Source organism: Erinaceus europaeus, chromosome 16 (genome assembly GCF_950295315.1).
Source record: "Erinaceus europaeus chromosome 16, mEriEur2.1, whole genome shotgun sequence".
In the NCBI taxonomy this organism is placed as follows: Eukaryota; Metazoa; Chordata; class Mammalia; order Eulipotyphla; family Erinaceidae; genus Erinaceus; species Erinaceus europaeus.
In genome coordinates this window covers 50,575,227-50,599,397 of record NC_080177.1, presented here as the reverse complement: position 1 = coordinate 50,599,397, position 24,171 = coordinate 50,575,227, and the positions used below count along the sequence as shown (strand labels likewise).

The 24,171-nt window shown below is 43.7% G+C and overlaps 1 protein-coding gene across 2 annotated transcripts in view; it reads right to left on the bottom strand.

Moving 5' to 3' along the window:
* Positions 1 to 21,986, bottom strand: part of RASGRP1 (RAS guanyl releasing protein 1) — an 80,426-nt gene extending 58,440 nt beyond the window's left edge. Inside the window, exons 1-2 of one of the 2 annotated variants that reach the window (XM_060175157.1) lie at positions 21,808 to 21,986; positions 15,980 to 16,167 (exon numbers count right to left, since the gene is read on the bottom strand). In XM_060175157.1, the coding sequence (XP_060031140.1) occupies positions 15,980 to 16,055 (76 nt within the window). In that variant the 5' untranslated portion in view covers positions 16,056 to 16,167; positions 21,808 to 21,986. Of the gene's footprint in view, positions 1 to 15,979; positions 16,168 to 21,085; positions 21,315 to 21,807 lie in introns of those variants that run through there. The other variant, XM_007528912.3, reaches the window with a different exon arrangement.
* Between the last annotated feature and the right edge of the window lie 2,185 nt (positions 21,987 to 24,171).

The following is a 24,171-nucleotide window of genomic DNA, read 5'->3' as shown; positions in this document are numbered from 1 at the left end:
AGTTCAATCCCCAGCAGCACATGTACCAGAATCATGTCTTACTTTTTCTCTCTCTCCTATCTTTCTCATTAATAAAAAAATAAAATAAAATAAAATAAAGACCTACAGGCTACAATATCCAAGTTAAAGACCACAACAGTTAAACTAACAAATAAAATTTAAAAAATATTTTATTTATTTATTATTTATTCCCTTTTGTTGTCCTTGTTGGTTTATTGTAGTTATTATTGTTGCTTTTATTGATGTCATTGTTGTTGGACAAGACAGAGAGAAATGGAGAGAGTAGGGGAAGACAGAGAGGGGGAGAGAAAGATAGACACACCTGCAGACCTGCTTCACCACTTGTGAAGTGACTCCCCTGCAGGTGAGGAGCCAGGGGCTCGAACTGGGATCTTTACACCGGTCCTTGTGCTTTGAGCCACATGCGCTTAACCTGCTGTGCTACTGCCCAACTCCCTCAATGAATACAATTGAGGGTTTCAACAGCAGGATAATGGGAGCTGAGGGCTGAACAAGAATGCTTGAGGATGAGGCAGAGAACAATAAGAGTAAAACAAGGCAAGAGAATAAGAAACAATGAAGAGGGAGTCGGGTGGTAGCGCAGCAGCTTAAGCGCATGTGGCGTAAAGCACAATGACTGGCATAAGGATCCTGGTTCGAGCCCCTGGCTCCCCACCTGAACAAGAGTCGCTTCACAGGTAGTGAAGCAGGTCTACAGGTGTCTGTCTTTATCTCCCCCTCTCTGTCTTCCCCTCCTCTCTCCATTTCTCTGTCCTATCTAACAACGACAACATCAATAATAACAACAATAATAACTATAACAACAATAAAAAACAAGGGCAACAAAAGGGAAAATAAATATAAAAAAATTAAAAAAGAAACAAAGATAACATTAGAGATTTATAGGACAACATTAAAAAAGAAATATTTGCATCATAGATGTCGCAGAAGTCAGGGAAAGAACACATAATGAATGAGATAATGGCCAAAATGCTTCCCCAAGTTGAAAAAAAGAGAAAGACACACAGACCCAAGAAGCACAAAAATAAATGCCAAACAAAATCAAACCAAATACACTAAGACATACTGTAATTAAAATTACAGACTAGGACAAGAAAGGATTCTGTGAGTAGCAGAGAAAAACAAAAAGTCACCAATAAAGAAAACCCCATTAAATTTATCTACTGAAACTCATAATGCCAGAAAGAAATGGCAGAATACTTACGGAATGTTCAAAGAGAAAGGCTTGAAATCAAGAGTATTCTATCCCCTTGATTTTTATTTAGATTAGACAGAGAGATAAAGAACTTCTTGGACAAATGAAGAAATTTATTACTACTAGATGTTTTCTACTGGAAGTCCTAAGAAGATCCACACTGAACAACAACAGTAAAAAAACAAAACAAAAAACAAACAGCAAAAAGCTACAACACTCAAGACCCACATAAAACAAAGACAATGGAATCTCTTGCATCCATAATTTAGCTAAAGACACCTGTGGACTGAATTCACCCATCAAAAGACAACAGTAGCAGGGTGTATCAAGAATCATAACCCAGTCATATGTTACTTCCAGGAGACCTGCTTAACTCAACACGACAAACATGCTTAAAATAACAGACAAGAAAACAATCATATAAGCTAATGGGCCACATGAGAAGGCAAGGTCAGACCTAATTATATTTGATGCAAAATAGACTTCAGGTTAAATAAAGCAGCAAAAGACAAGGATGGAAATTACATAATGATTAGGGAATAACTCAGTCAAGAGGCTCTAACATCAATAGCATCTGTTTACCAAGTGAAGACACATTAAATGTATAGCAACTACTAATAGAACTGAAAGATACAGCAATAGCAAAACAATAATAGTAGGGTGTTTTAACACTTAACAGAAAATTAAGGAATAAGCAAGAACCCTAAATAAGGGTTTTGGTTTATAGTGTGTGTGCCAGTAATATAAATAATAAAAAAATGGACCTACTATATTATCTGACAATTACTCTCCTAGGCATCCATCCAAAGACAGATAATTCATGGCAGAAGTATTTGTAGTAACTAAACTTTGGATGGAACTGGAGGTGATGTGAACTAAATAAAGAGACAAAGGAAAACTACTGGATGTTTTCACTCCTATGTGGAATATCAATGACTAAAGCAAATGAACTTATGAAGAAAAAATTGATAACCAAACTGTCTTTTAGACTTAGTGAGAACTATCATGGTTATCAGAGCAGGGGAGAACAGAACACGTTGAAGGTGCTGTGAGTTACACATACCATTTATCACTATTAAATCACTAATTTAAAAAATAAGGTAGAGACACAGACTAGAAATACTGCCTTTAACGAAGAGTCGAAGTCATACAGATCCCCCTCCCAAACACTGTTAATTTCCATGACCAACACAATGACAGGCCACAAGATTCTAGCATTTCAGAAGGAATAAAAACACAGAAAAACAGAGCCAGTGAAATAGCTCACCTGCATAATATGCTGCTTTGCCATGTGCGAGACCCAGATTTGAGCCTGACCACTACCTTAATGAAGGAAATTTCAGGTTCTATGGTGTTTTTTTCTCTTTGTCTGTTTATCTATATATCTGAAAAAGTTGACTGACAGCAGTGAGGACCCAAGCATGACAAAGAAGAATAAAAGAAAAGAAAAGGAAAAAAAGAAAAGAAAAGAAAAGAAAGAAAAAGGAGAAACATCTTACTGACAGGGCCCTGGGGCTGCAAACTTGCTCCTCTAATGGAGTCTGCCTGGAGTGTTTTATTCATGCCCATGGGGGAGGCTGGCTTTACCATATGCTTACCTAGCTCAGATGTTGAAAAACCCATTTACCTTATCTTTCTTTTTCTTTCCTTCCTTTTTTTTTTTTTTTTCTAGAGAACTACTTATGGTGGTTGGAGAATTGAGTGTTAACTTTGGAGTCTCAGGCAGAAAGTTCTTTGCATAACCATTATGCTGTCTCCACAGCCCTACTCTATTTTTTCTCTGAATACACCTTTTGGATTTTCCACATTTTACTAGAAAGCATGACAAAAATGCTCAGGACATCCAAGAATCAAGTGGACAGTATTTCTTGAAATTAGTGTCTGGTCCATCTTTATCAAAGCCATAGCAATGGTAACTGAAATGAAAACATCTGGAGTTGACCCTCAGAATAAGAAGTGTGTCCACCAGTTTCTCTTTCAACCCTGATGATCACAGCTTACTCTTACACTGGGGGAAACATATATATATATATACATATATATATATATGTATATATATATATATATATTTACTTATTTTCCCTTTTGTTGCTTTTGGTTTTTTTTTTATTGTTGTTGTAGTTATTATTGTTGTTACTGATGTCATCAATGTTAGATAGGACAGAGAGAAATGGAGAGAGGAAGGGAAGACAGAGAGGGGGAGAGGAAGATAGACACCTGCAAACCTGCTTCACCACTTGTGAAGTAACTCCCCTGCAGGTGGGGAACCAGGGGCTCGAACCGGGATTCTTATACTGGTCCTTGCGCTTTGCGCCACATGCGCTTAACTCGCTACACTATCATCCGAATTCCAGGAAACTTCTGTAGTGGATAAAACACTGGAGATAAAGTGAACAGAGGGGCTGGATGGTGACACACCTGACTGAACACACATCTTAATGTGTAGGGACCTAGGTTCAAGCCCCTGGTCCCCACCTGCAGGAGGAAAGCTTTACAAGTAGTAAAGCAGTAGGTGTAGCTGTAGGTGTCTCTCTATCTCTCTCCCTATCTCCCCTTCCCTCTCAATTTCTGGCTGTCTCTATCAAATAAATAAAGATAATAAAAAACACTAAAAAAAATTACCAGAGCTCACAGCTTAAAGATTCTCCTGCTAATGAGCTGAGACACTTGCCACAGGTTACTTTACATATCGAGCCTTAATTTCTACTAGGTATAAGAGCAAAATAACAATGGGGTTTAAAGTAAAAAATATTTATATACCTTTCCCATATTTGGGAGCTACTCTCTTCCCTGACATCATCTCCCCAGACAATAACTTGGATTCACCTGCATATCAGATTTCAGGCTCAGGGAAAAAAAAACACTAGTATAGCCACAGGCCCTTTGGAATATAACTAAAATATGCCTACTATCTACAAAATGGAGACTACCCACCACCAACTCTTCATCTGCACTATTCCAGCCTTTAGGTTCATGATTAGTCAACAATTTGTTTGGCTTTATATGTTAACTCTCTTTCCAGCCACCAGGTTCCAGATGCTAGCATGATGCCAACCAGACTTCCCTGGACAGACAAGCCCACCAATGTGTCCTGGAGCTCTGATTCCCCAGAATCCTGCCCCACTAGGGAAAGAGAGGCAGGCTGGGAGTCTGGATCGACTTGCCAATGCCCATGTTCAGTGGGGAAGCAATTATAGAAGCCAGATCTTCTGCATTCCACAATGACCTTGGGTCCATACTCCCAGAGGGTTAAAAAAACAGGAAAGCTATCAGGGGAGGGGATGGGATATGGAGTTCTGATGATGGGAATTGTGTGAAGTTGTACCCCTCTTATCCTATGGTTTTGTCAGTATTTCCTTTTTATAAATAAAATTTAAAAAAAGAGTAAAATAAGGGACTGGAAGATGGCTAACTAGGTAGAGTGTACATGTTACCATGTTCAAAGACCCAAGTTTGAACTCTGGGACTCTACATAGGAATATCTGTAGGAAGCTTCATGAGCAGTGGAGCAGTGCTGTGATGTCTCTCCTCTCCCTTCTCTTTCACTCTCTCCCTCCTTATAGTTTCTCCTCCATTTAAAAAAGTAATGACAATAAGAGTCTACTGGGACTGGTGGAATCATGTACACAGAAGCCCATAAGTCATCTTTGTGGCAGAAAAAATAACAACATAATGTTGTTATGGGGTTTTGTGATTATTGATGGAACCAGTTCAAGCAGATCATAGTGAGTGTTCAAGCTGTCAGTCTACTTTGTGTGTCTCTCTGTCTCTTGGCTGGGTAAACTAACTCAACTTAAATGCTCAGCTTCTCAAAGGCATTGCCAGCTTTATGCCTAAAGATTATTTTATTTTATTTATCTTATTTTATTTTGGTGCCTGCTACAGCACTACCATTAGCCATTTCCCCCTTTTCTTTCTCTTTTGATAGAGGCATAGAGATAGAGATGGGGAGAGAGAGAGAGAGAGGGAGAGAAAAAGCACTGCTTTACCACATGTGAAGCATCCCAACTGGGGCTTGAACCTGGGTCCTTGCACATGGTAACATGAGCTTTGCTGAGTGCCTATCACCTAGTTCCATGCAGAAACATATTAAAGACTATCCCTGTTTCTTATGATAGAGGTCTTTTAGAGGCACCACCACATGGGAGAGCACATATGAGCAATAAGGGGATTCCCTATCTCCTGTCTTAAGCCTGGAAGTCAACCTAAACCACTGGAGATATTTATGAGACCTGTCTGTTACCGATAAAGCAGACAGGCCTTGAGTAGACAAACAGCACCCCAAGTATAGAATCACTGGAGGCTAGTCTAGTGTACCAAACTTTCAGGAAGTGAGAGCCCCAGGAAGCTGGCATGTGACTCCCAGTGGCCAGATTTCGCTACAAAGGGGAAAGCTGTGGCCTCCTCCCCCAGAGGTGCCTGCCTGGCCTGAAGCTGACTGGACTCTGTTCCCTGGAGCCACCACTCTGGACCTGTGCTCTGAGTCTACACTATAGAGTAATGAGGAAAACCTGGCCTTCCCTCTGCTTTGAGGAAAATCATGATTCAATAGAACATAACACTTACAGGCAGGAGGCCACAGGTTGCAGACCCAGCACTAAGGATGGGTGATATGAGCTACAGTGATGGAGATGAAATGACAAGATACAGAACATAAAGTGAATCTTGGAAAGGTCTCCATCTTCTTTCTAAGAAACAGGCAGCATGGGGAAGTGGAAATTTGGTCAGAGTCTTCCTGAGCCTAACACAATGGCAGATAAAGGTGCTGACAATAGACACAGATGAGAGTATTGAGAGATGGCTGGTAAAATTGCAAATGAGGTAACTATTTCAATAAATTTTCTTTAACTTTATTTTATTTTTTAAACAAAGTGATCTTTTTTTATTTACTCCCTTTTGTTGCCCTTGTTGTTTTATTGTTGTAGTTATTATTGATGTCGTTGTTGTTGGATAGGACAGAGAGAAATGGAGAGAGGAAGGGAAGACAGAGGGGGAAGAGAAAGATAGACACCTGCAGACCTGCTTCACTGCTTGTGAAACGACCCCCGCTGCAGGTGGGGAGCCGGGGGCTCGAACTGGGATCCTTAGGCCGATCCTTGTGCTTTGCGCCACCTACACTTAACCCACTGTGCTACAGCCCGATTCCCTATTTTAACTTTATTTTTATTGGATAGAACAGAATGAAATTGAGAATGAAGGGAGACAGAGACAGAGAGACACCTGCAGTACTGCTTCACTGCTTGTGAAGCTTCCCCCTGTAGGTGGGGACCAGGGGCTTGAACTAGGGTCCCTGTGCATGTTAACATATACACTTAACCAGGTGCACTACCTCCCAGTCCAGTAAGATTTTTTTTTTTTTTAGACAAAGATGCAAAAATGCAGGGAGAAGAGGGAAGAGGGGGGCAAGGGAAGAGAGAGAACACAGCATTAAAGCTTCCTTCAATTCAGTGGGAACCAGGCTTTAACCTGGATTGCACACAGGGCAAAGCAGCATACTATTCAAGTGAGTTATTTTGTCAAATGGGGCACAATGCTTTTTCAGATAAAATTTACTTAGATGCATATAAGAATATACTTAACAATGTGTTTACTGCAACAATATTTAAAATGTACAAAAAGAAACAACTAGAGCACTGAAGAGTAAGTTATAATTCATAATTAAATAGTGATATATCTATACAATGAAATGCTATATTGTTAGGGCTGGGTGGTGGTGTACCTGATAGAATACACACATTATCATGCTTGAGGACTTGGATTCAAGTACTGGTAGGAACTGTAGTACCTGCAGAGGGAGAGCTTCATGAGTGGAGGAGCAGCACTACAGGTCTTTTTCTTCCTTCTCTCTCTCTACCTCCATCTCCTCTCTGCCTCTCATTGTCTATAAAAAATAACCTTTAAGAATGGTGGATCTAGGGAGTTGGGCGGTAGTGCAGCGGGTTAAGCGCAGGAGGTGCAAAGTGCAAGGAATGGTGTAAGGATCCCTATTTGACGCCCTGGCTCCCCACCTGCAGAGGAGTCGCTTCACAGGTGGTGAAGCAGATCCTCCTCTCTCCATTTCTCTCTGTCCTATACAACAACAATGACACCAATAATAATAACAATAACTACAACAATAAAACAACAAGGGCAACAAAAGGGAATAAATAAATAAATAAATAAATAAATATTAAAAACAAAGAATGGTGGATCTGTTCCTGAGTCCATGCTCCCAGAAGGCTAAATAATAGGGAAGCTTCCAATAGAGGGGGTGGGATATGGAACTCTAGTGGTGGGAATTGTGAATTGTACCCCTCTTGTCCTATGATCTTGTTGATCATTACTAAGTCAATAATTAAAAAAAATTAATTCCCAGGTATTTTATCCTTCCTGATGCTGTTGTAAAATGCAATTTGTCTAGCAGTTCACTATGTACAGAAACACAATTAACTTATTTTATGAGCTGAAACTTTGTTATTTTAATAGTTTTATAATTTTATATTTTATCAATAGGTTTTTCTATATGTAAAATGATGTCATCTGTAAATAGTGACAGTTTTATCTTTTCCTTTTTAACATAGATGCCTTTTTTTTCATTGACACCAAGGTTATTGCTGGGTTTCTGTGTCTGCATGGTGGCTATTTACTTATCTTTATAGAGACAGAGAAAAATGGAGTGGGAATGGAGATAGAGAAGAGACAGAGAGCACAGCTTTCCCACTCATGAAACTTCCCCTGCAGGCAGGACTGGGGACATGAAACCAGGTACCTGCACATGGAATCTGCCAGGTGCACCACTGCCCAGTCCCTCATTTGTGCTTTTTAACTCTTTTACTTCCTCAAAGCACAGCTGCTCTGACAAGGATGTCCACTGCTATGATGAATACTAGCAGTGACAAGTGAATAATTTGTCTCAATAAATAAACATTTTCTCTGTTGTTGTAAAAAGGAAAGGTGGATCTCTACAGGACTGAGCCTCAGCGATAAACCTGGTGATAAACAGTAATCATACTAATACAATAAACACATAGTCACTCAAAAGACTGAGACAAGTTAATTTATGATGGCATAAAAAGAGCTTTAAAATATGTCAAAGGGGAAAAAAAAAACCCAAGAGAGTGAGGAACTGCATAGTAAGGTCCTCTTTGTTCAAGGAAAATGAATTTCTTTGCCTAAAATTTACATGTGATAGAAAATGCATGGGAACATAAGAGAAAGCGCTAATCATGGCTGCCTCTGGGAGAAGCCCTGTGAGACTCAGAGGTAAGGTAATCTTCATTTTGTAGCATTTGGTATTGTTTTGAGCTTTAAAAGGTTATACTATTTACTTGTTTAGTTAAAAGCATTACTTTACTAACACATTGGAAAAATACATAGGAAGTGGTCAGGAGGTAGCTCACCAGTAGAGCACAAACTTTACCATGTGTGAGGAGACCTGGGTTCAGGTACTGCCCACTCCATGGCAGCACCATGAATAAAGGGAGAGTTCAATAACAGAGGAGTATTACTGTGGTGTTTCTCTTCTCTTCCCTTTCCCTCTCACCTTCTATCAAAAATAAAATAAAATAAAATAAAATAAAATAATCACCCCCAGGAGGGGTAGAATCATGCAGCTCTGTGACCCAGTGATAATCCTAGTGGGAGAGTTACAGCACTTATCACTAGGGTAGCTGAGTTCTGTACAAGTTTTTCTCTTTAAAAATATTCTATTTGTTTATTTTAATGAGACATACAGAGAGAATGATAGAGAGCAAAAGAGACCAGAGCACTCCTCAGCTCTGGTTTATGGAAGTGTTAGGGATTAAACCTGGGACCCCAGAGCCTCAGGCATGACAGTCTTTACATAACCACTATGCTATCTCTCCCACCATGTATAAACTTTTCATGTATTCATCAGTGCAGGAAATACACCTATTTTTTGGAGTTTTTCTTGTCTGAGAAGTCTTTGGATATTGCAAATACAATGCACAAGACAATTTTAAGTATTATTTTTATTACTAATGATTTAATATTGCTTTATAAAATTATAAGATCTTGGGTGTATGGATAGTCTCTGTACTATGTGTTTGCATATAGCTCCCACACCCACTGCCAGAGTTCCTGTGTTCCCATAGCCCCAACAACCATTATGTTCACAGATTCCAAGAGACAGTCTAATTACTTTTTGTTTTTGTAAGTTTGTTTGCTTGAGCCATTGATATCCCACATACAAGCAAAGAGCAAAATCATCAGGGCATTGGTGCACGGGGGAATTTTAGTTACCACTGTTTCAGAGAGAATTTCAGGCAGACACTTGACAAACAGGAGACATACCACCAAGGTGTCTCCCACTGCCAGGAGTTTAATTTCTAAATGGGGCAGCCAGACCTGCAGGAGGGGCTTGGGGTGCAGGGTACAGGTCTCCTCTCAGCACTGCACAGCCTACCTCTTGAAGAAGACTCCAATGTGACTGCTCAGACTTCAGGGAGTGATGGAACAACTTATTTCAGTTCTCAGAGATTCCATTCATTTTCTCATTTGTCCAGCAGACACAAGAATGCCTTGCTGACCTTTTCCCCTTCTTCAGGGATGTTTTGAGTTTAGAAGAAAATCAACACATATGTAACAGCTAAAAACAAACAAACAAGGGGCTGCATAGTGGGTTAAGCACACATGGCATGAAGTGCAATGACCCACATAGGGTTCCCAGTTAGAGCCCGCAGCTCCCCACCTGTAGGGGGGGTCACTTCACAAGTGGTGAAGCAGGTCTGCAGGTGTCTTTCTGTCTCTCCTATCTCCCCCATCTCTCGATTTCTGTTTCTATCCAATAAATAAAATTTAAAAAATGATACAATTTAAAACAAACAATGCTGTCACCTGACCCAGGCCTCCATGTGGGAGCATCTGCAAGGGGAGAGCTCCACTAACAGAATAGTGCTGCAGTGTCTCTCTTCTCTCTGTCTCTCCCTCCTCTCCTACGTAGCCCAAGGGTGAGGAATGACATTTGGTATGACCCTGCCAAGGCAACTGTCAGCAGAAATTGAAATTCAACAAACCTAGGAGATTTTTTCATAGCAACACTAAATGATAATTTTTAAGCTGACAATTTTGTATGGCCCTTGAATGAATTTATAAATATACAAATGGCCCAATGCAGGAGAAATAGAGAAAAATCAGAAGTCAAGGAAGCATGGATCCTGAGTGATATCGTTGTTGAAAAAAAAAAAGTTAAAGATGGGAGTCAGGCGGTAGCACAGCAGGTTAGGCATAAGTGGTGCAAAGTGCAAGGACCAGCATAAGGATCCTGGTTTGAGTCCCCCCCCCCCCCGCCCCAGCTCCCCACCTTCACAGGAGTTGCTTCACAGGTGGTGAAGCAGGGCTGCAGGTGTGTCTATCTTTCTCTTCCCCTGTCTTCCCCTTCTCTCTCCATTTCTCTCTGTCCTATCCAACAACGACAACAATAATAACTACAACAATAAAAACAAGGGCAACAAAAGGGAAAGACTTTCACACCTGAGGCACAAAGGTCCAAGATTCAATCCCTAACACCACAAGGCAGAGCTGAGTAGTGCTCTGGTAAAAAAAAAAAAAAAGAAAAAGAAACCCACCAACAACTGACCAAATTTTCTGGGACATGTCCAGTGTCCTCTGTGATACTGGCTGCAGCTGGCTTGCATTGCTTGCATTCAGTGAGAGTCATGTGGACAACTCTATGGGCTGGGGAATCTGAACCCCCCCCCCCACACGTGGCACTGCATGCGGCAGCCAGCTTGCTGCTGAGTGAAAGCATTTGAAAAGGCCCAGATGATCTCATAGGTCCTCTGGAGCTTGGTGGCAGATGGTATGATTCATGCATACGTGCCATCAAGGCCCCAGGTTGGTGTGATTGTTGTCAGAGTGGGTTAACTAGCAGGAATGGCTCTAGGAGGTAAAGTGGCACCTCTGATTCAAACAGAAGGTGGGTGTGGGTTGTGTCATGGTTGAAGCCAGAAGCTCTGACTTAAGGGTCGGAGTTTTAATCAAGGGTCTGCAAGCTGCTATCTGACATTGGCAAGCTTCTGAAAGGATCCTTAATCTGTTCAAACTGGCCACCAATTCGTACAGGCATAGTAGTAGGTGTGCCCTGTCACTGAAGAGAATCAGGTGGGTGGTAATTAACACCAGCAACACTTGAGAGAGAATCATCAGTTAAGACAGCTGAAAGCAGAGGCTGGGCAGTGGCGCAACTGATTGAGCACACATGTTACCATATGCAATATTTATTTATTTTGCTTGATAGGACTGAGAAATTGAAAGGGGGGAAGGGAGAGAGAGAGGAGGGAAAGAGAGGCACCTGCAGCACTGCTTCATTGCTCATGAAGCTTTCCCCTGCTGGTGGTGTACAGGGCTTGAACCTGGGAGGTTTTATCATAGCCAATTTAAGTGCAATTTTGTATGACCCACGAATGATGTTATTAATATTCAGATGATCCTTAGCAGAAAAAATGTTTTTAGCTCTGCTCCAGAGAGTGAAAGATAGAAGGAAATAGAAAGGGAAAGAAAGACAGAAAAAGAAGATACTATAACACCACTCCATAGCTTGTGGAAGCTTTGTTTGCAAGTACCCAAATGCAGAGGCCTTGTGCTTGAACCCAGCCCCTTGACCAACGTAATGTGTGTGCACTCTGCCAGACCCTAGATTGCTTTTTTTTTAATTTATTTTTTATTTAAGAAAGGATAAATTAACAAAACCATAGGGTAGGAGGGGTACAACTCCACACAATTCCCACCACCCAATCTCCATATCCCATCCCCTCTCCTGATAGCTTTCCCATTCTCTATCCCTCTGGAAGCATGGACCCAGGGTCGTTGTGGGTTGCAGAAGGTGGAAGGTCTGGCTTCTGTAATTGCTTCCCCGCTGAACATGGAACTTTTCTCCGCAAACTGGGGGAAATGCGGGGTGACAGGATTCAAGAGAAGCATCAGCATTACATTAATATGAAAAGCACACACTTGGCCAGGATTTTCCTCAGCACAGCCTTCTGCTCTCCACCAGCTCTGCTGTCTTTAAGTCCCCACCTGCCTCCCATGAGACAGGCCTGCTGATAACCAAAGAACAAGATCACAGTTCAAATCACAGGTGCCTGAGTTGTCCCCTGCACCCTCCACTCAAATGGTGCGTTTGCTTTCTTGCCTCCTACATGTAAATTCTGTGGCAGGAAGCTGTGCAGTGCACCACACGCAAAGCCCTTTGAGCTTACCCCTGGCCTCCCTGCTGCCTCACCATGGCCCATGGCAAGTCTGAGCAGTGGCTGATCGCTGCAGCCTAGGTCTTCACTCATATCAGTGTACGGGGGTTATTGTTTCTGCACATCTTAGTTTACTACTGCTGTCTTTTGCATAGATTTTTTTTTTTTTGCCTCCAGGGTTATTGCTGGGGCCCTGCTTGCACTATGAAATCCACTGCTCCTGGAGGTCATTTTTCCCCATTTGTGCTGTCATTATTATTGTTGGATAGGACAGAGAGAAACCAAGAGAGGAGGGGAAGACAGCAAAGGGTAGTGAAGTGACCCCCCTGCAGGTGGGGAGCTGGGGGCTCTAACCAGGTCTTGCACTTAACCCACTGCACTAAAGCTGGCCATTAGATTTTTTTTTTTTTAAATTTCCTTCCTAGCTACTGTACGCTCTAGTAACAGAACTGGGTGCTTACAGTTCTCCATGCGCACAGGCCAACACAGTGTCCAGTGAAATCAGGGGCTTAACAAATGCTTCTTTCTAACATTGTGACAAATACAAAGTGTTATGAGACTCTCAGGGGGGGTTTTTACAACTTTTGAATTTTATTTTTCCAGCCAGGTTATTACTGGGGCTTGGTGTCCGCACAACACCACCATTGTTCCAGATGGCCTTCTCTCTCTCTCTCTCTCTCTCTCTCTCCTCTCTTTTCAGATTGAGACAGAAACATGGATAGGAGGGGATAGAAAGAGAAGCACCTGCAGCACTACTGCACCACTAGTGAAGCTTCCTACCTAGAGGTGGGGTCAGTTTTTGAATTTTAAGGCACGTTTGTCCAGTTCAACATATTCCAGAAAGCAACATAATTTTAGAACTTATGGATTCTGTTGAAGGTAGGAAGGATCTGGCTCCACAGTTTAGGAAAAGGACTATAGGATCTGTCAAGTATTTCCCAAACTGATGTCAAGAGTATTTGGAGGGTTCAGAAAGAGCCTGGAACACAGCAGGCACTTGCCTGAAAAGGGTGATCTTGCACTGTGGGTGACTAAATTTTCCACAATGAATTGAGAAGAGAACAAAAACTCTTGTTCATTTAGTCACATTGCTCTGCAAGAGACTAGTAAATGTTACCACTAAAACTATGTAACCTTTGCAGTGTGTTTAAGCTTTCTCTTCTAGACCTATCTCTTCACACATACAACTGGTTTGCTTTGCTTTTGCTTTTGCTTTTGCTTTTGTTTTGCATCAGAGCATGGCTCAGCTCTGGCTTACAGAGGTGCCAGGGACTGAACCTGGGACCTTGGTTATCCTTGGGCAGGAAAAGTCTATTGTGCTACTTGGGTGCTGTCTCTTTGGACTCATGTTATGTTTCTAAGCAGACCATTTTGAATTGGAAAACCATCCATTCTTTCTCCAAAGGTGTCCTTAACTGGAAGATTAAAGGGCAAGAAAAGGAAATTAAAATGCCATTTTTAAAAATATTTATTTATGGGAGTTGGGCAGTAGCACAGCAGGTTCAGCACATGTGGCACGAAGCACAAGGATCGGCATAAGGATCCCAGTTCCAGCCCCCAGCTCCCCACCTGGAGGGAAGTCGCTTCACAGGCAGTGAAGCAGGTCTTTTTCTCCCCTTCTCTGTCTTCCCCTCTTCTCTCCATTTCTCTCTGTCCTATCTAACAATGATGACATCAACAACAATAATAACTACAACAGTAAAAAACAAGGGCAACAAAGGGAAAATAAATAAAAATATTTAAAAAATTTATTTATTCCTTTTTGTTGCCCTTTTTTGTTTTTTATTGTTGTAGTTATTAATGTTGTCGTTGTTCAATAGGACAGAGAGAAATGAAGAGAGGAGGGGAAGACAGAGAGGGGAAGAAAGAGAGACACTTGCAGACCTGCTTCACCACCTGTGAAGTGACCCCCCTACAGGAGGGGAGCTGGGGGCTCAAACCGGGATCCTTTTGTCAGTCCTTGTGCTTTGCACCACGTGTGCTTAACCCACTGCACTACAGCCTGACTCCCTAAAATGCCATTTTTAATGGGTGATTAGGAAAAGGCTCCCTCTTTTCCCCAGCTGAACAGACTACAGCCAGCAAAAAGAAAAAGGAGTTATTTTCAAAATGATGTGCTCAGATCAACTGGGCTAGTCTCACCTGGGAACCTATTGGAAATACTAGTTTATAGGCTAGGGATGACATAATAGTTAAAAAGCTTTTCATAGCTGAGGTACCAAAGTTCTCAGGTTCAATCCCTAGCATCACCATTAGCTGGAGCTAAGAAATGCTCTGATAATAATAATAATAATAATAATAATAATAAATTAACTGAGGAGGAGAAAAGGAAGAAAGAGAAAAGGAAGAGGGGGAAAAAAAAGAAATGTAAGTTCCTTGGCCTCACCTGCCTTAGACTGGGCCCAAAACTTCAGGGGAGTGTCCTGGGAATATGAGTTACTAAAAACAAAAATCCACCCTGTGATTCTGCATTAATATCCAAGAGTCACTGCTTCAAAGCCCTGTTGAACTCAATGCAACAATTTTTTTCCAGCAATATACTAAATCGTTCTGAGTGTCAGTAAGATGCCAAGTCTTTCTTACCCAGTTCTGTAGATGAGGTCTGACCAATCCCCCTAAACCCAACTGCTAATGCTTCCTGCTGAGTTATGACAGCTTCTGTGGGCTGCTCCAGATTGCATTAAAGGTCTAGAGTAGACTAGCACCTCTGGTGCTTATCTGTTTCACAACTACAGGAGGGTTGGGTGGAGGGGTTTAAATAGGGGTGCAGAAGGAGGACAGTTGTTCTGGAAACCTACAAGTTCCCCCCTCCCTTCCATGTTAACCACTCCTTTTTTTTGGAGGGGAACACTTATTCAGTCACAATTTTACAAATAATAATCAGAAAGACAGCACTTATAACAAAACAACAGTGTATTTTTGAACATAATTGCTTGTCAGCTATGCTAAGTCATATCTTTAGGGTCAAGACTGGGTGACAACACAGCACTGCTTCTACAGTTTGCTGCTGACATGCATCTGTGTCCACCATCTCCTAGATTTTGGATGTCCAATTGAGATGCCTACTGACCAGTGTCTTGTAGCCACAGTCATTCTGATTATTGGTGGCCCTTCCCCACTCCATCACATCTAGTCTCTAGATGGAGGAATTAAGATATGCACATGTACGCACAAACGATTACTCATAGAATGTAACCTTTATGTGACCTTCAAACACAGGGACAGACAATGCCCCAGACAACTTCAGAATTTCAAGAGGGCTTTTTTTTTTTTTTTTGCAAGAGGTACGTTGACATCTTAAAACCAGTGAGGAAGGCACACTCTTTCTGGGTGACTTCTTTTGCTGGAAATCACACCTCTCTTCACGACCTATTCCACCCACGCAGTCATGTGCCAGAGGCACTGTGTGTATCTCCAACATTTCAAAGGCTTGAAAGCTATTTTTAAAGTCCCAATATGATTTAGGTTGCTAGTCTCTAGAGCACTCTTAAGGCAGAACAAAATAAGAAAGCCAGCTCTCTGCGGGGGGTGGCGTGGGGGGGTGGTATGGGGATGGGGCAACAAGGTGCCAACTCACCAAAGGACTGAATGCAGCTGTCGATGAGATCATCCAGGCTGGCTCCTTTGGCAAAGTGGCCCAAAGATACCATCATTCGGAACTGGGTGATCTGGACCAAGCTGGGGTGGGTGGGGCAGGGGCTGCCAGTACCTGGCTGGGCCTCTAGTTTTGCTTTGGGGGCAGCTCTGCATCCATGGGGCAGTTTCCTGGCAAGAAAGAGAGGAGGCAGTGAGTGCAGGCAGAGGAGCAGGCCAACAGCTCAGGCTGGAGAAGAGAGGAGTTGACAATTCACCCCTGGTAAAAGGGAAGACAAAACCCTCCCATTTGGCAGAGACAGCAAACAAACTGGTTGGCTGTTAAAGAGACACCTCCCAAGAAAATAACAAGGTGAGATTTGGGGGTTGTTACCAGGGCTCTTCATCTTGGGGTGAGGATTCCATGGGCCTATCCCCTGACAGGCAAGCCATCTTCATACTTCCTCACTTCCAGCACTGTTTTTTTTCCCCCCCATTTTAGCCACTAAGACTCAAGTCTTATTATTATTATTTTTAAGTTGGTTTCATCTTCAACCAAGTCATCTAGACATCAGTACAAGAGATGAACAATTTCATTTCAAGGACCTTGGGAGAGAAGCCAAAGATGGGGGTCCTTGTATGAGGTAGGATGGGGTGGAATTGGAGTGAGGGGTTATGGTCCATGGTATTCAGATTTTTAGCCAGCCCCCCCTTCCTCACAAATCTTGGTAGCTTTTCAAATTCTCTTTGTCACTGTTGATCATAATTATGACAAGCATTTCATGAGTCAGTTTCATCATTAAACATTACTTAGTTGGATCTTTATAGATTAAAAGAGAAAGCAGACCAAACAGAGAGCTTTGTTTCAGAACTGAATGAAAAAACAAAACAAAACAAAACCACCAACAAAATAAGACTTGGATGTGGCAATGACAGCTTAAGATTTCATCCATGGGAGTCAGGCGGTAGCTCAGTGTGGCGCAAAGTGCAAGGACCGGCCTAAGGATCTGGGTTTGAGCCCCTGGCTCCCCATCTGCAGGGGAGTTGCTTCACAGGTGGTGAAGCAGGTCTGCAGGTGTCTTTCTCTCCCCCTCTCTGTCTTCCCCTCCTCTCTCCATTTCTCTCTGTCCTATCCAACAACTATGACATCAACAAAAACAATAATAATAACTACAACAATAAAACAACAAGGGCAACAAAAGGGGATAAATAAATAAAATATTTTTTAAAAAAATTTCATTCACTCACAGTCAGCTTCATCTTTGGTCATGACCTTGATTAACTACTACTCACTTGCAAAATGATACATATAAATGCGGTTTCCCTCCTACTAAAAACTCAACACATAGGGCTGGCAACAAAGAGCATTTGGGTAGTGCAGCTGCTTTGCTATGTGCATGACTCAAGGTCAAGCCCAGTCCCCACCACACTGAAGGAAGCTTTGGTACTGTAGTGCCTCCCTTTCTCTTAAAAGTCAACCTGTAACAGTGAGGCCTTGGCTGTGAAAAAGAAACAAACATACAGACACACATATCTGGAAATCTTTGAAGGTTTAATGGTGACAGGTATTGTTGCTGTTAACTCCTCTGAGCAGATAGCTATTTCTCTTGGACTACCGTGTTGTTCATTTTACTTTACTACCAAGGAAAAGACAAGACAAAGAAAAAACAATAATAGCTATACCTCAGAGCCACTGCTTTTGTTACTCACTGCACATTTTGATAAACATGATGGCATATGCCAGTCAATCAGCGCTTCTTCTATAAGTAAGGCATTGCAGTGGGTCAGAAGGGCTCAGAGTCAGAGCATTTACATGAGATGAGAGGACTCTGCAAACTGGAAAAGATGCTCATTCTGTATTAGCTGTTACATGGAGGTGATCAAAAAGTTCCTTAAAAGACTCTAGACTGTGTCAAGATAACTATTATTTATTTCTTTATTTCTGCCACCAGCATTATCACTGGGGTTTGTTGCCTGAGTCCTCTCACAGGGTAACAAAAGTGCTGTAGTGGGTGCACTTCCACCAGGCCCTAATCCTATAAATATTAAGTAAGTGTCCATCTAAGCCATGTAAGTGTTCTCATGAGAGGGAGAACCAATCCCAGAAGTGTTGGGGAAAGCTTAACAAATAGGATCTTAACCAGAAGGGACTTCAACCCAAATTGAATTTGAGGGCATGTGGGTCTGGGGAAACCACTGTGCTAAGAGATAGTGGGCCATGTGAGGGGGGTTACTCAGTATCTTGGATCTTCAGATTCTATTTCAAATGTGCTCCAGGGCATGGATATGGCAGGCATCAGTGGCTCTTCTTTGGCCTAGGATAACCCAAATGAAAGCCAGTAGTCAGCTAGCTAGCTGACATGACACTGATTTCTGCCAGACCAAGCTGGTGCTAAAAGATTTGATTAAAAGGGCCAGGTGGTGGTGCACTTGGTAGAGTGCTCATGTTACCATTCACAAGGGCCCTGGTTCAAGCCATTGGTCCTCCATCTATGGGGAGCAAGCTTCATGAGTAGAGAAGCATGGCTGAAAGTCTTTCTCTCTCTCTCTCCCTCTTTAAAATTTATAAATTTATTTCTTGGTCAGAGACAGAGAAGTTTAAAGGGGAGGGAGGGCGAGGGAAAGAGAGGGAGGGAAGGGGAGGGAGAGAAAAAGAAAGAGAGAGGCCTGTAGCACTGCCTCACAGTTATAGCTATGAAGCTTGCCCTATGCAGGTAGGAGCTAGGGGCTTGAACCTGGGTCCTTGAACATTGTAACAAGTATACTGAATCAGGTATACCATCACCTGGACCTCTTTTTCTCTCTTTCCTCCCTCCCCTCTCAGTTTCTCTGTATTTATTAAAAATAAACAAAATTAGCACAAATAAGGAACTGATTCAGTTTTCTGGCTGGCATCAGCTCCAGGGTAGCCCCAGGATCAGATTAGTGTCTGAAAATGAGAGGAAGCAGCAGTGGCCACCTTAGAGTGGGTGACTGTACTGCATATGATAGGCATTGTGTCAGGCCTCTACAGGGTCTTTAAAGCTGACACCTCAGGAAGATGACTATCTCTGCTCTACACTGTTGAAACTAAGGTGGTGAAAAGTACACAACGGACACAGCCAGGCTGTGCAGCCCACAAAAGCAAGATATGGGATAGGGTAACTGGTACTTCTCCCACCTTATTTGCTTAATAAATATTGACAGTGCCTGGGACCAGAGCCCCTTCTATTGTGCCTGAGTTGGCAAGTCCAACACCACACAGAGAAGCTGAAAAGGTCAATCCAAGTGAAGGCACTAGGACAGTCCTCCCAGAGTATGGGCTGATGGCAGAGAGGCTGAGTCTCAGGGCTTCCTCCTAGTGTAAGTGACCCTCAGGCTAGATGTACCCTTCCATGATTCCAAGTCCTTTATCTACAGATATGATGGACTGCATGTGTGACGATGGACACCCAACATACAGGCCTTCTGGGCCCATGCCATGAATGCTGTCTCCTTTCTTCCCAGCACTGACAACTTGATAATCCTGGAGCTGGTGGCCCAGCCTTGCTATCAGGCAACTTTCAGCTTCAGGCACCACTGCTGAATCACACATCTCAAGGCAGAGCTGGACAGCATGAAAAGAAAGCCCTCCTCAGCTGATGGGTGCAGGACCTATTTGCCGTTGGCTGTCAACAGCCTTATCTAAAGAATCTCCTTCTCCTTTTCCCTCTCCCAATCCTGCTTTGGCTCTAGTCTTAATAATAATCTCCTAATGTCACCAGCAGAGGAAAACACTTTGGTTCACAAAATGATTCTCAGAGTTAGAGTGGTTTAGCAGAACTGGGAGGACTGGGTCTATTCAAGTAGAAAGAAGGAACTTAGAGTGTTCAGGACAGGAGGAAGGGCAGCGAGGGTGAAAGGTGTAATCTGAAGAGTCTGGAGGCCAGAAAGACCAACAGAGAGGTTAGAGCAGGAGAATGCAGAGAAGAGAAAAAATTGAAAGACAGAATCCTGTCACCTGGGAGGCCTGGAAGATGGGGATTATCTGCACCATAAACTAGGAAACCTGTTTTGCAACACCCCTCTTGACTGCGACTGCGCTTTGCAAGAGAAATCTTCAAAGCTTTGTCTCTTCTGGAGAAATGGCTGTAGGTAAGGTTTTTTTTTTTTTAACTGTTTCATTCCAGGCAATGAAAAACAATCTATAGGTTCTAAATCTGCAACAGTGTGTTTTTAAAAACTAGTAGTCATAGCCCCACCCCCTTAGACTTGATTGTAAATTAAGAAATGACCCAATGATAGAGGCTTAACTAATTGGCTGAAGCCTCTCTTCCAGTCTAGCCTGAGGGGCGGTGGGGGGTGGGGAGGAGATGCAGAGAGTCTAGAACCTTCAGCTCTGGGAAGTTCAGCACCACCAGGCTTCCTGCCGCCATGGGCTTGGCGCCTGTGCAGGCTGGACACAGCGGGTCATATTAGAGCGCACGTGGATGGCACTGGGGATGGGGTGGGGTGCACAACGCGCTTAGTTCTATGCTGAGGTCTGTGCGTGGTCACTTTTAGGGCCCCATTTGAAGACAAACTCAAAAGCTGCCTGCCTCCACCAAGCTACTTTCTGCCTCATACTCACTGCCATTCTTTCTGTCGCTCCTGTCACCAGAAAACCCTCCTAAGACCTCTCGCTAGAGTAACAGCCATGTGGAGGGAGCTCAGCTCTCTGCCTCAAAGTCTAGATGGTTGGGTCCCTCGACCCGCGCTCTCCGTGGGCCGGGGAGGCCACCAGGTGTCGCTGCCTGAGCCCCGTGCTCACAGCAGGTGCGTGCAGCCAGGAAAGCCAGCGAGAGGGAGCCAGGCACCCCGGCAGGGAACAGCGTCGGGAGATTGGCCAGCGTGGATGCGGGGCTCCCGGGCTCGCTCTGCTGCGCTGCTCTCGCCAGCACTACCCGAACCTCCGGCAGTCCCCCCACCCCAACCAGCCTCAGTCTCGGGCGCACCTGTCCTCAACGTCCAAACTCTGGCTACACCCGCCGAGCCGGTCCAATTATTTCCCTTGGAGGGCGCACCCCGCTTCCCATAGCCAATGGGTGGGAGGGAGATCTGGGGTGGCCCAGGTAGCGCCCCTCACTCCCCGCATCCCTAAGTCCTTACTCACCGCGGAGCCTCTCTCGCTTTGCCTAGAGTGCCCATGGCAGCGGCTGCGCGGGTTCACCCAGCGCAGCGGGACGAGCTCAGCGGGGCGCGGATCATCGCCTCCACCGCCGCCTCCACGCAGCCTCCCGGGCCCGCGCCCCGGCAGCCCACCAGCCGCCCTCAGCCAGGCGAGCCCTAGCCTGGCGCACCCGCGGATGCAAACTTTGTGAGAGCGCTCCCGTTGCTCCCAGCTCCCCCCCCCCCCCCCCCCCCCCGCGTGCGTCCACAACAGCCTCCTGACAAGCGCGGAGGCGGGCGGGGGAGGAGACTTTGGGCCCCCGCGCCGCTCCCAAACCTGCCCCAATGGTTCGGGAGCGCCCCCAGGCGGCGTCTCCAGTTCCTGCAGTCCACCACTCCCAGCCCAACCCACATTATCACATCAGAGGTTGAGGGTGGAGAAACCCAAAGGGGGCTGGAGGTTGGGGTAGGAGGTGTGTGTCTAGCCTGCACTTGGAGAGGTATGACCTGGAGAGAACCCACTTTCCCCAGTGCTCTGGGCCCCCCTCCCCCCCTTGCCCCAGCTAGCACGCAGGTGTGAGTTTGCCTTAACCTGGCCCTGTTGCATTTGCTGGGTAGCAGTTAGCAAGGCTGGGCTGGAGACTTAGGAGGGGAGCACTGGAGTCTGGCTGTAGGGCTCCTGGTGGTGGTGTAGGGATGGGGCCAGTGCTGGGAGAAGGCTCTTACCGCAGACCTTGCTGGGAAGTAAGGGCAACAGCCAGTTTGTCCAAATCACAGAGTTGCTAACAGCCTCTTGCCTTGACTGTGGGTGCTGTGTTAAGTCTTTTCCATCCTTGAGCCTTGTTTATCCATCTCTTCTGAAGGCAAAGAAGTTACTTTTTTTAGAGATGAGAGAAGTCAAGGCTTAAAGGACAGCCTGTCTCCCTGCACCTCACTAGCTGAGAGCAGAGTGGACTGACCTGGTCTTGAAAACTTGGCTACCTGTAGGCGCTGCCTGGCTGTCTAATAACACACCCATTATCACATCACACACTGGCTCTCCCTCCACAGTCACAGATTTCTTCCCAGCTCTGCTGTCTTGGACTCTGAAGGCTCCACTGAGATGTCACTGATTTCTTTCCTTAAACTTAGGGGTACCTTGGCCTTAAAAAAATCAAACTTGCTTATCTGGGTACATAAGCTACACAAGACGAAGTGAAAAATAAGGTCCATAAGATGGAGCTGGAAATAAATTTTAAAAATATTACATGTATTTTATTTATTTATTATTATTTTGTTATTTATAAAATAAAAATATTGACAAGACCATAGGATAAGAGGAGCACAATACCACACAACTTCCACCATCAGAATTCCATATCCCATCCCCTTCCTTGATAGCTTTCTTATTCTTTTTTCTTTATTTTAATTTTTAAGATTTTTAAATTTTATTTATAGAAAGGAAACACTGACAAAACCATAGGATATGAGGAGTACAACTCCACACAATTCCACCACCAGAACTCTATATCCCATCCCCTCCTTTGATAGCTTCCCTATTCCTTAACCCTCTGGGAGTGTGAACCCAAGGTCATTGTGGGATGCAGAAGGTGGAAGGTCTGGCTTCTGTAATTGCTTCCCCTCTGAACATGGGCGTTAACAGGTTGATCCAGACTCCCAGCCTGCCTCTCTCTTTTCCTACTGGGGCAGGGTTCTGGGGAATCAGAGCTCCAGGACACATTGGTGGGGTTGTCCATCTGGGTAAGTTCGGTTGGCATCATGCTAGCATCTGGAACCTGGTGGCTGTAAAGAGAGTTAACATATAAAGCCAAACAAATTGTTAACTAATGATGAACCTAAAGGCTGGAATAGTGCAGATGAAGAGTTGGGTAGTCTCCATTTAGTAGATAGCTAGTAGGCATATTTTAGTTATATTCCATAGGGCCTATACTAGTTTTTTTATTTTTTTATTTCCCTGAGCCTGAAATCTGATATGCAGGTGAATCCAAGTTATTATCTGGGGAGATGATGTCATGGCTGAAAAAAGAACCAAAAAGCTGGATCAGGGAAGAGAGTAGCTCCCTAATTTCGGAAAGGTGTATAGATATTGTTGACTATAAACCCCATTGATTTGATCTGATCTAGGGCCCATATTTAGCTTAGGAGCTTATGTGACCTCTGCATCCCTCTAGATCTGAGCTCACATTCTGTGGTCATGAGTAAGAACATTCTAAGCTGCCCCAATATCAGGACCCACCTCCCTCAGGTGGGACATAGAGTATGTTGTCCATCTTCCCTTCGATAGATGGAACATTCTCTACCGTTGTTGATCCAAGTTGAGTGCAAGGTCCTATGGGGGGCCCACAAAGGGGTCCATTGTGTTGTTCCTGATAGAGATGACTGGTAACAATGGAGGGAGGGATTTATTCGAGGTCTAGGTCCATCATGTCTGTTTGGGAACCTCAGGATTCCCCAAATATAGCCCAGCTGATGGGGTGGCCTGATAGTGACTCTTTAGAGTCATCATTAAAGTATGCCAATCTCTTGCCCTTATTCAACTTTTGCAGTCTTTGCTTTGATAAGGTTAGCTTTGGAGTGAGTGAGGGAAGTGTAATAGGAAGTAGGTGAGGAGGGTATCTAAGTCTAAGTAGAGATTATTAGGAAATTTATACTGACTCACTACAGACTATTGTGTACTTTTGCTTTTAGGTATATATTTTGCCCTAATTTATGGATACATGTGAACATATGCTGTATCTCATGGGACCTGGTCTATATCTAGATTTTGGTATTTTTGTTTTTTATTTATAAAAAGGAAACATTGATAAAACCATAGGATAAGAGAGTACAACTCCACACAATTCCCACCACCAGAACTCCGTATCCTATCCCCTTCCCTGATAGTTTTCCTATTCTTTATCCTTCTGGGAGCATGGATCCAGGGTCATTATGGGGTGCAGAAGGTGGAAGGTCTGGCTTTTGTAATTACTTTTCCACTGAACATGGGTGTTGGTAGGTTGATTCATACTCTCAACCTGTCCCTATTATTCCCTAGTGGGGTAGGGCTCTGGAGAAGTGGGGGTGCAGGATACATTGGATACATTCCTCTGT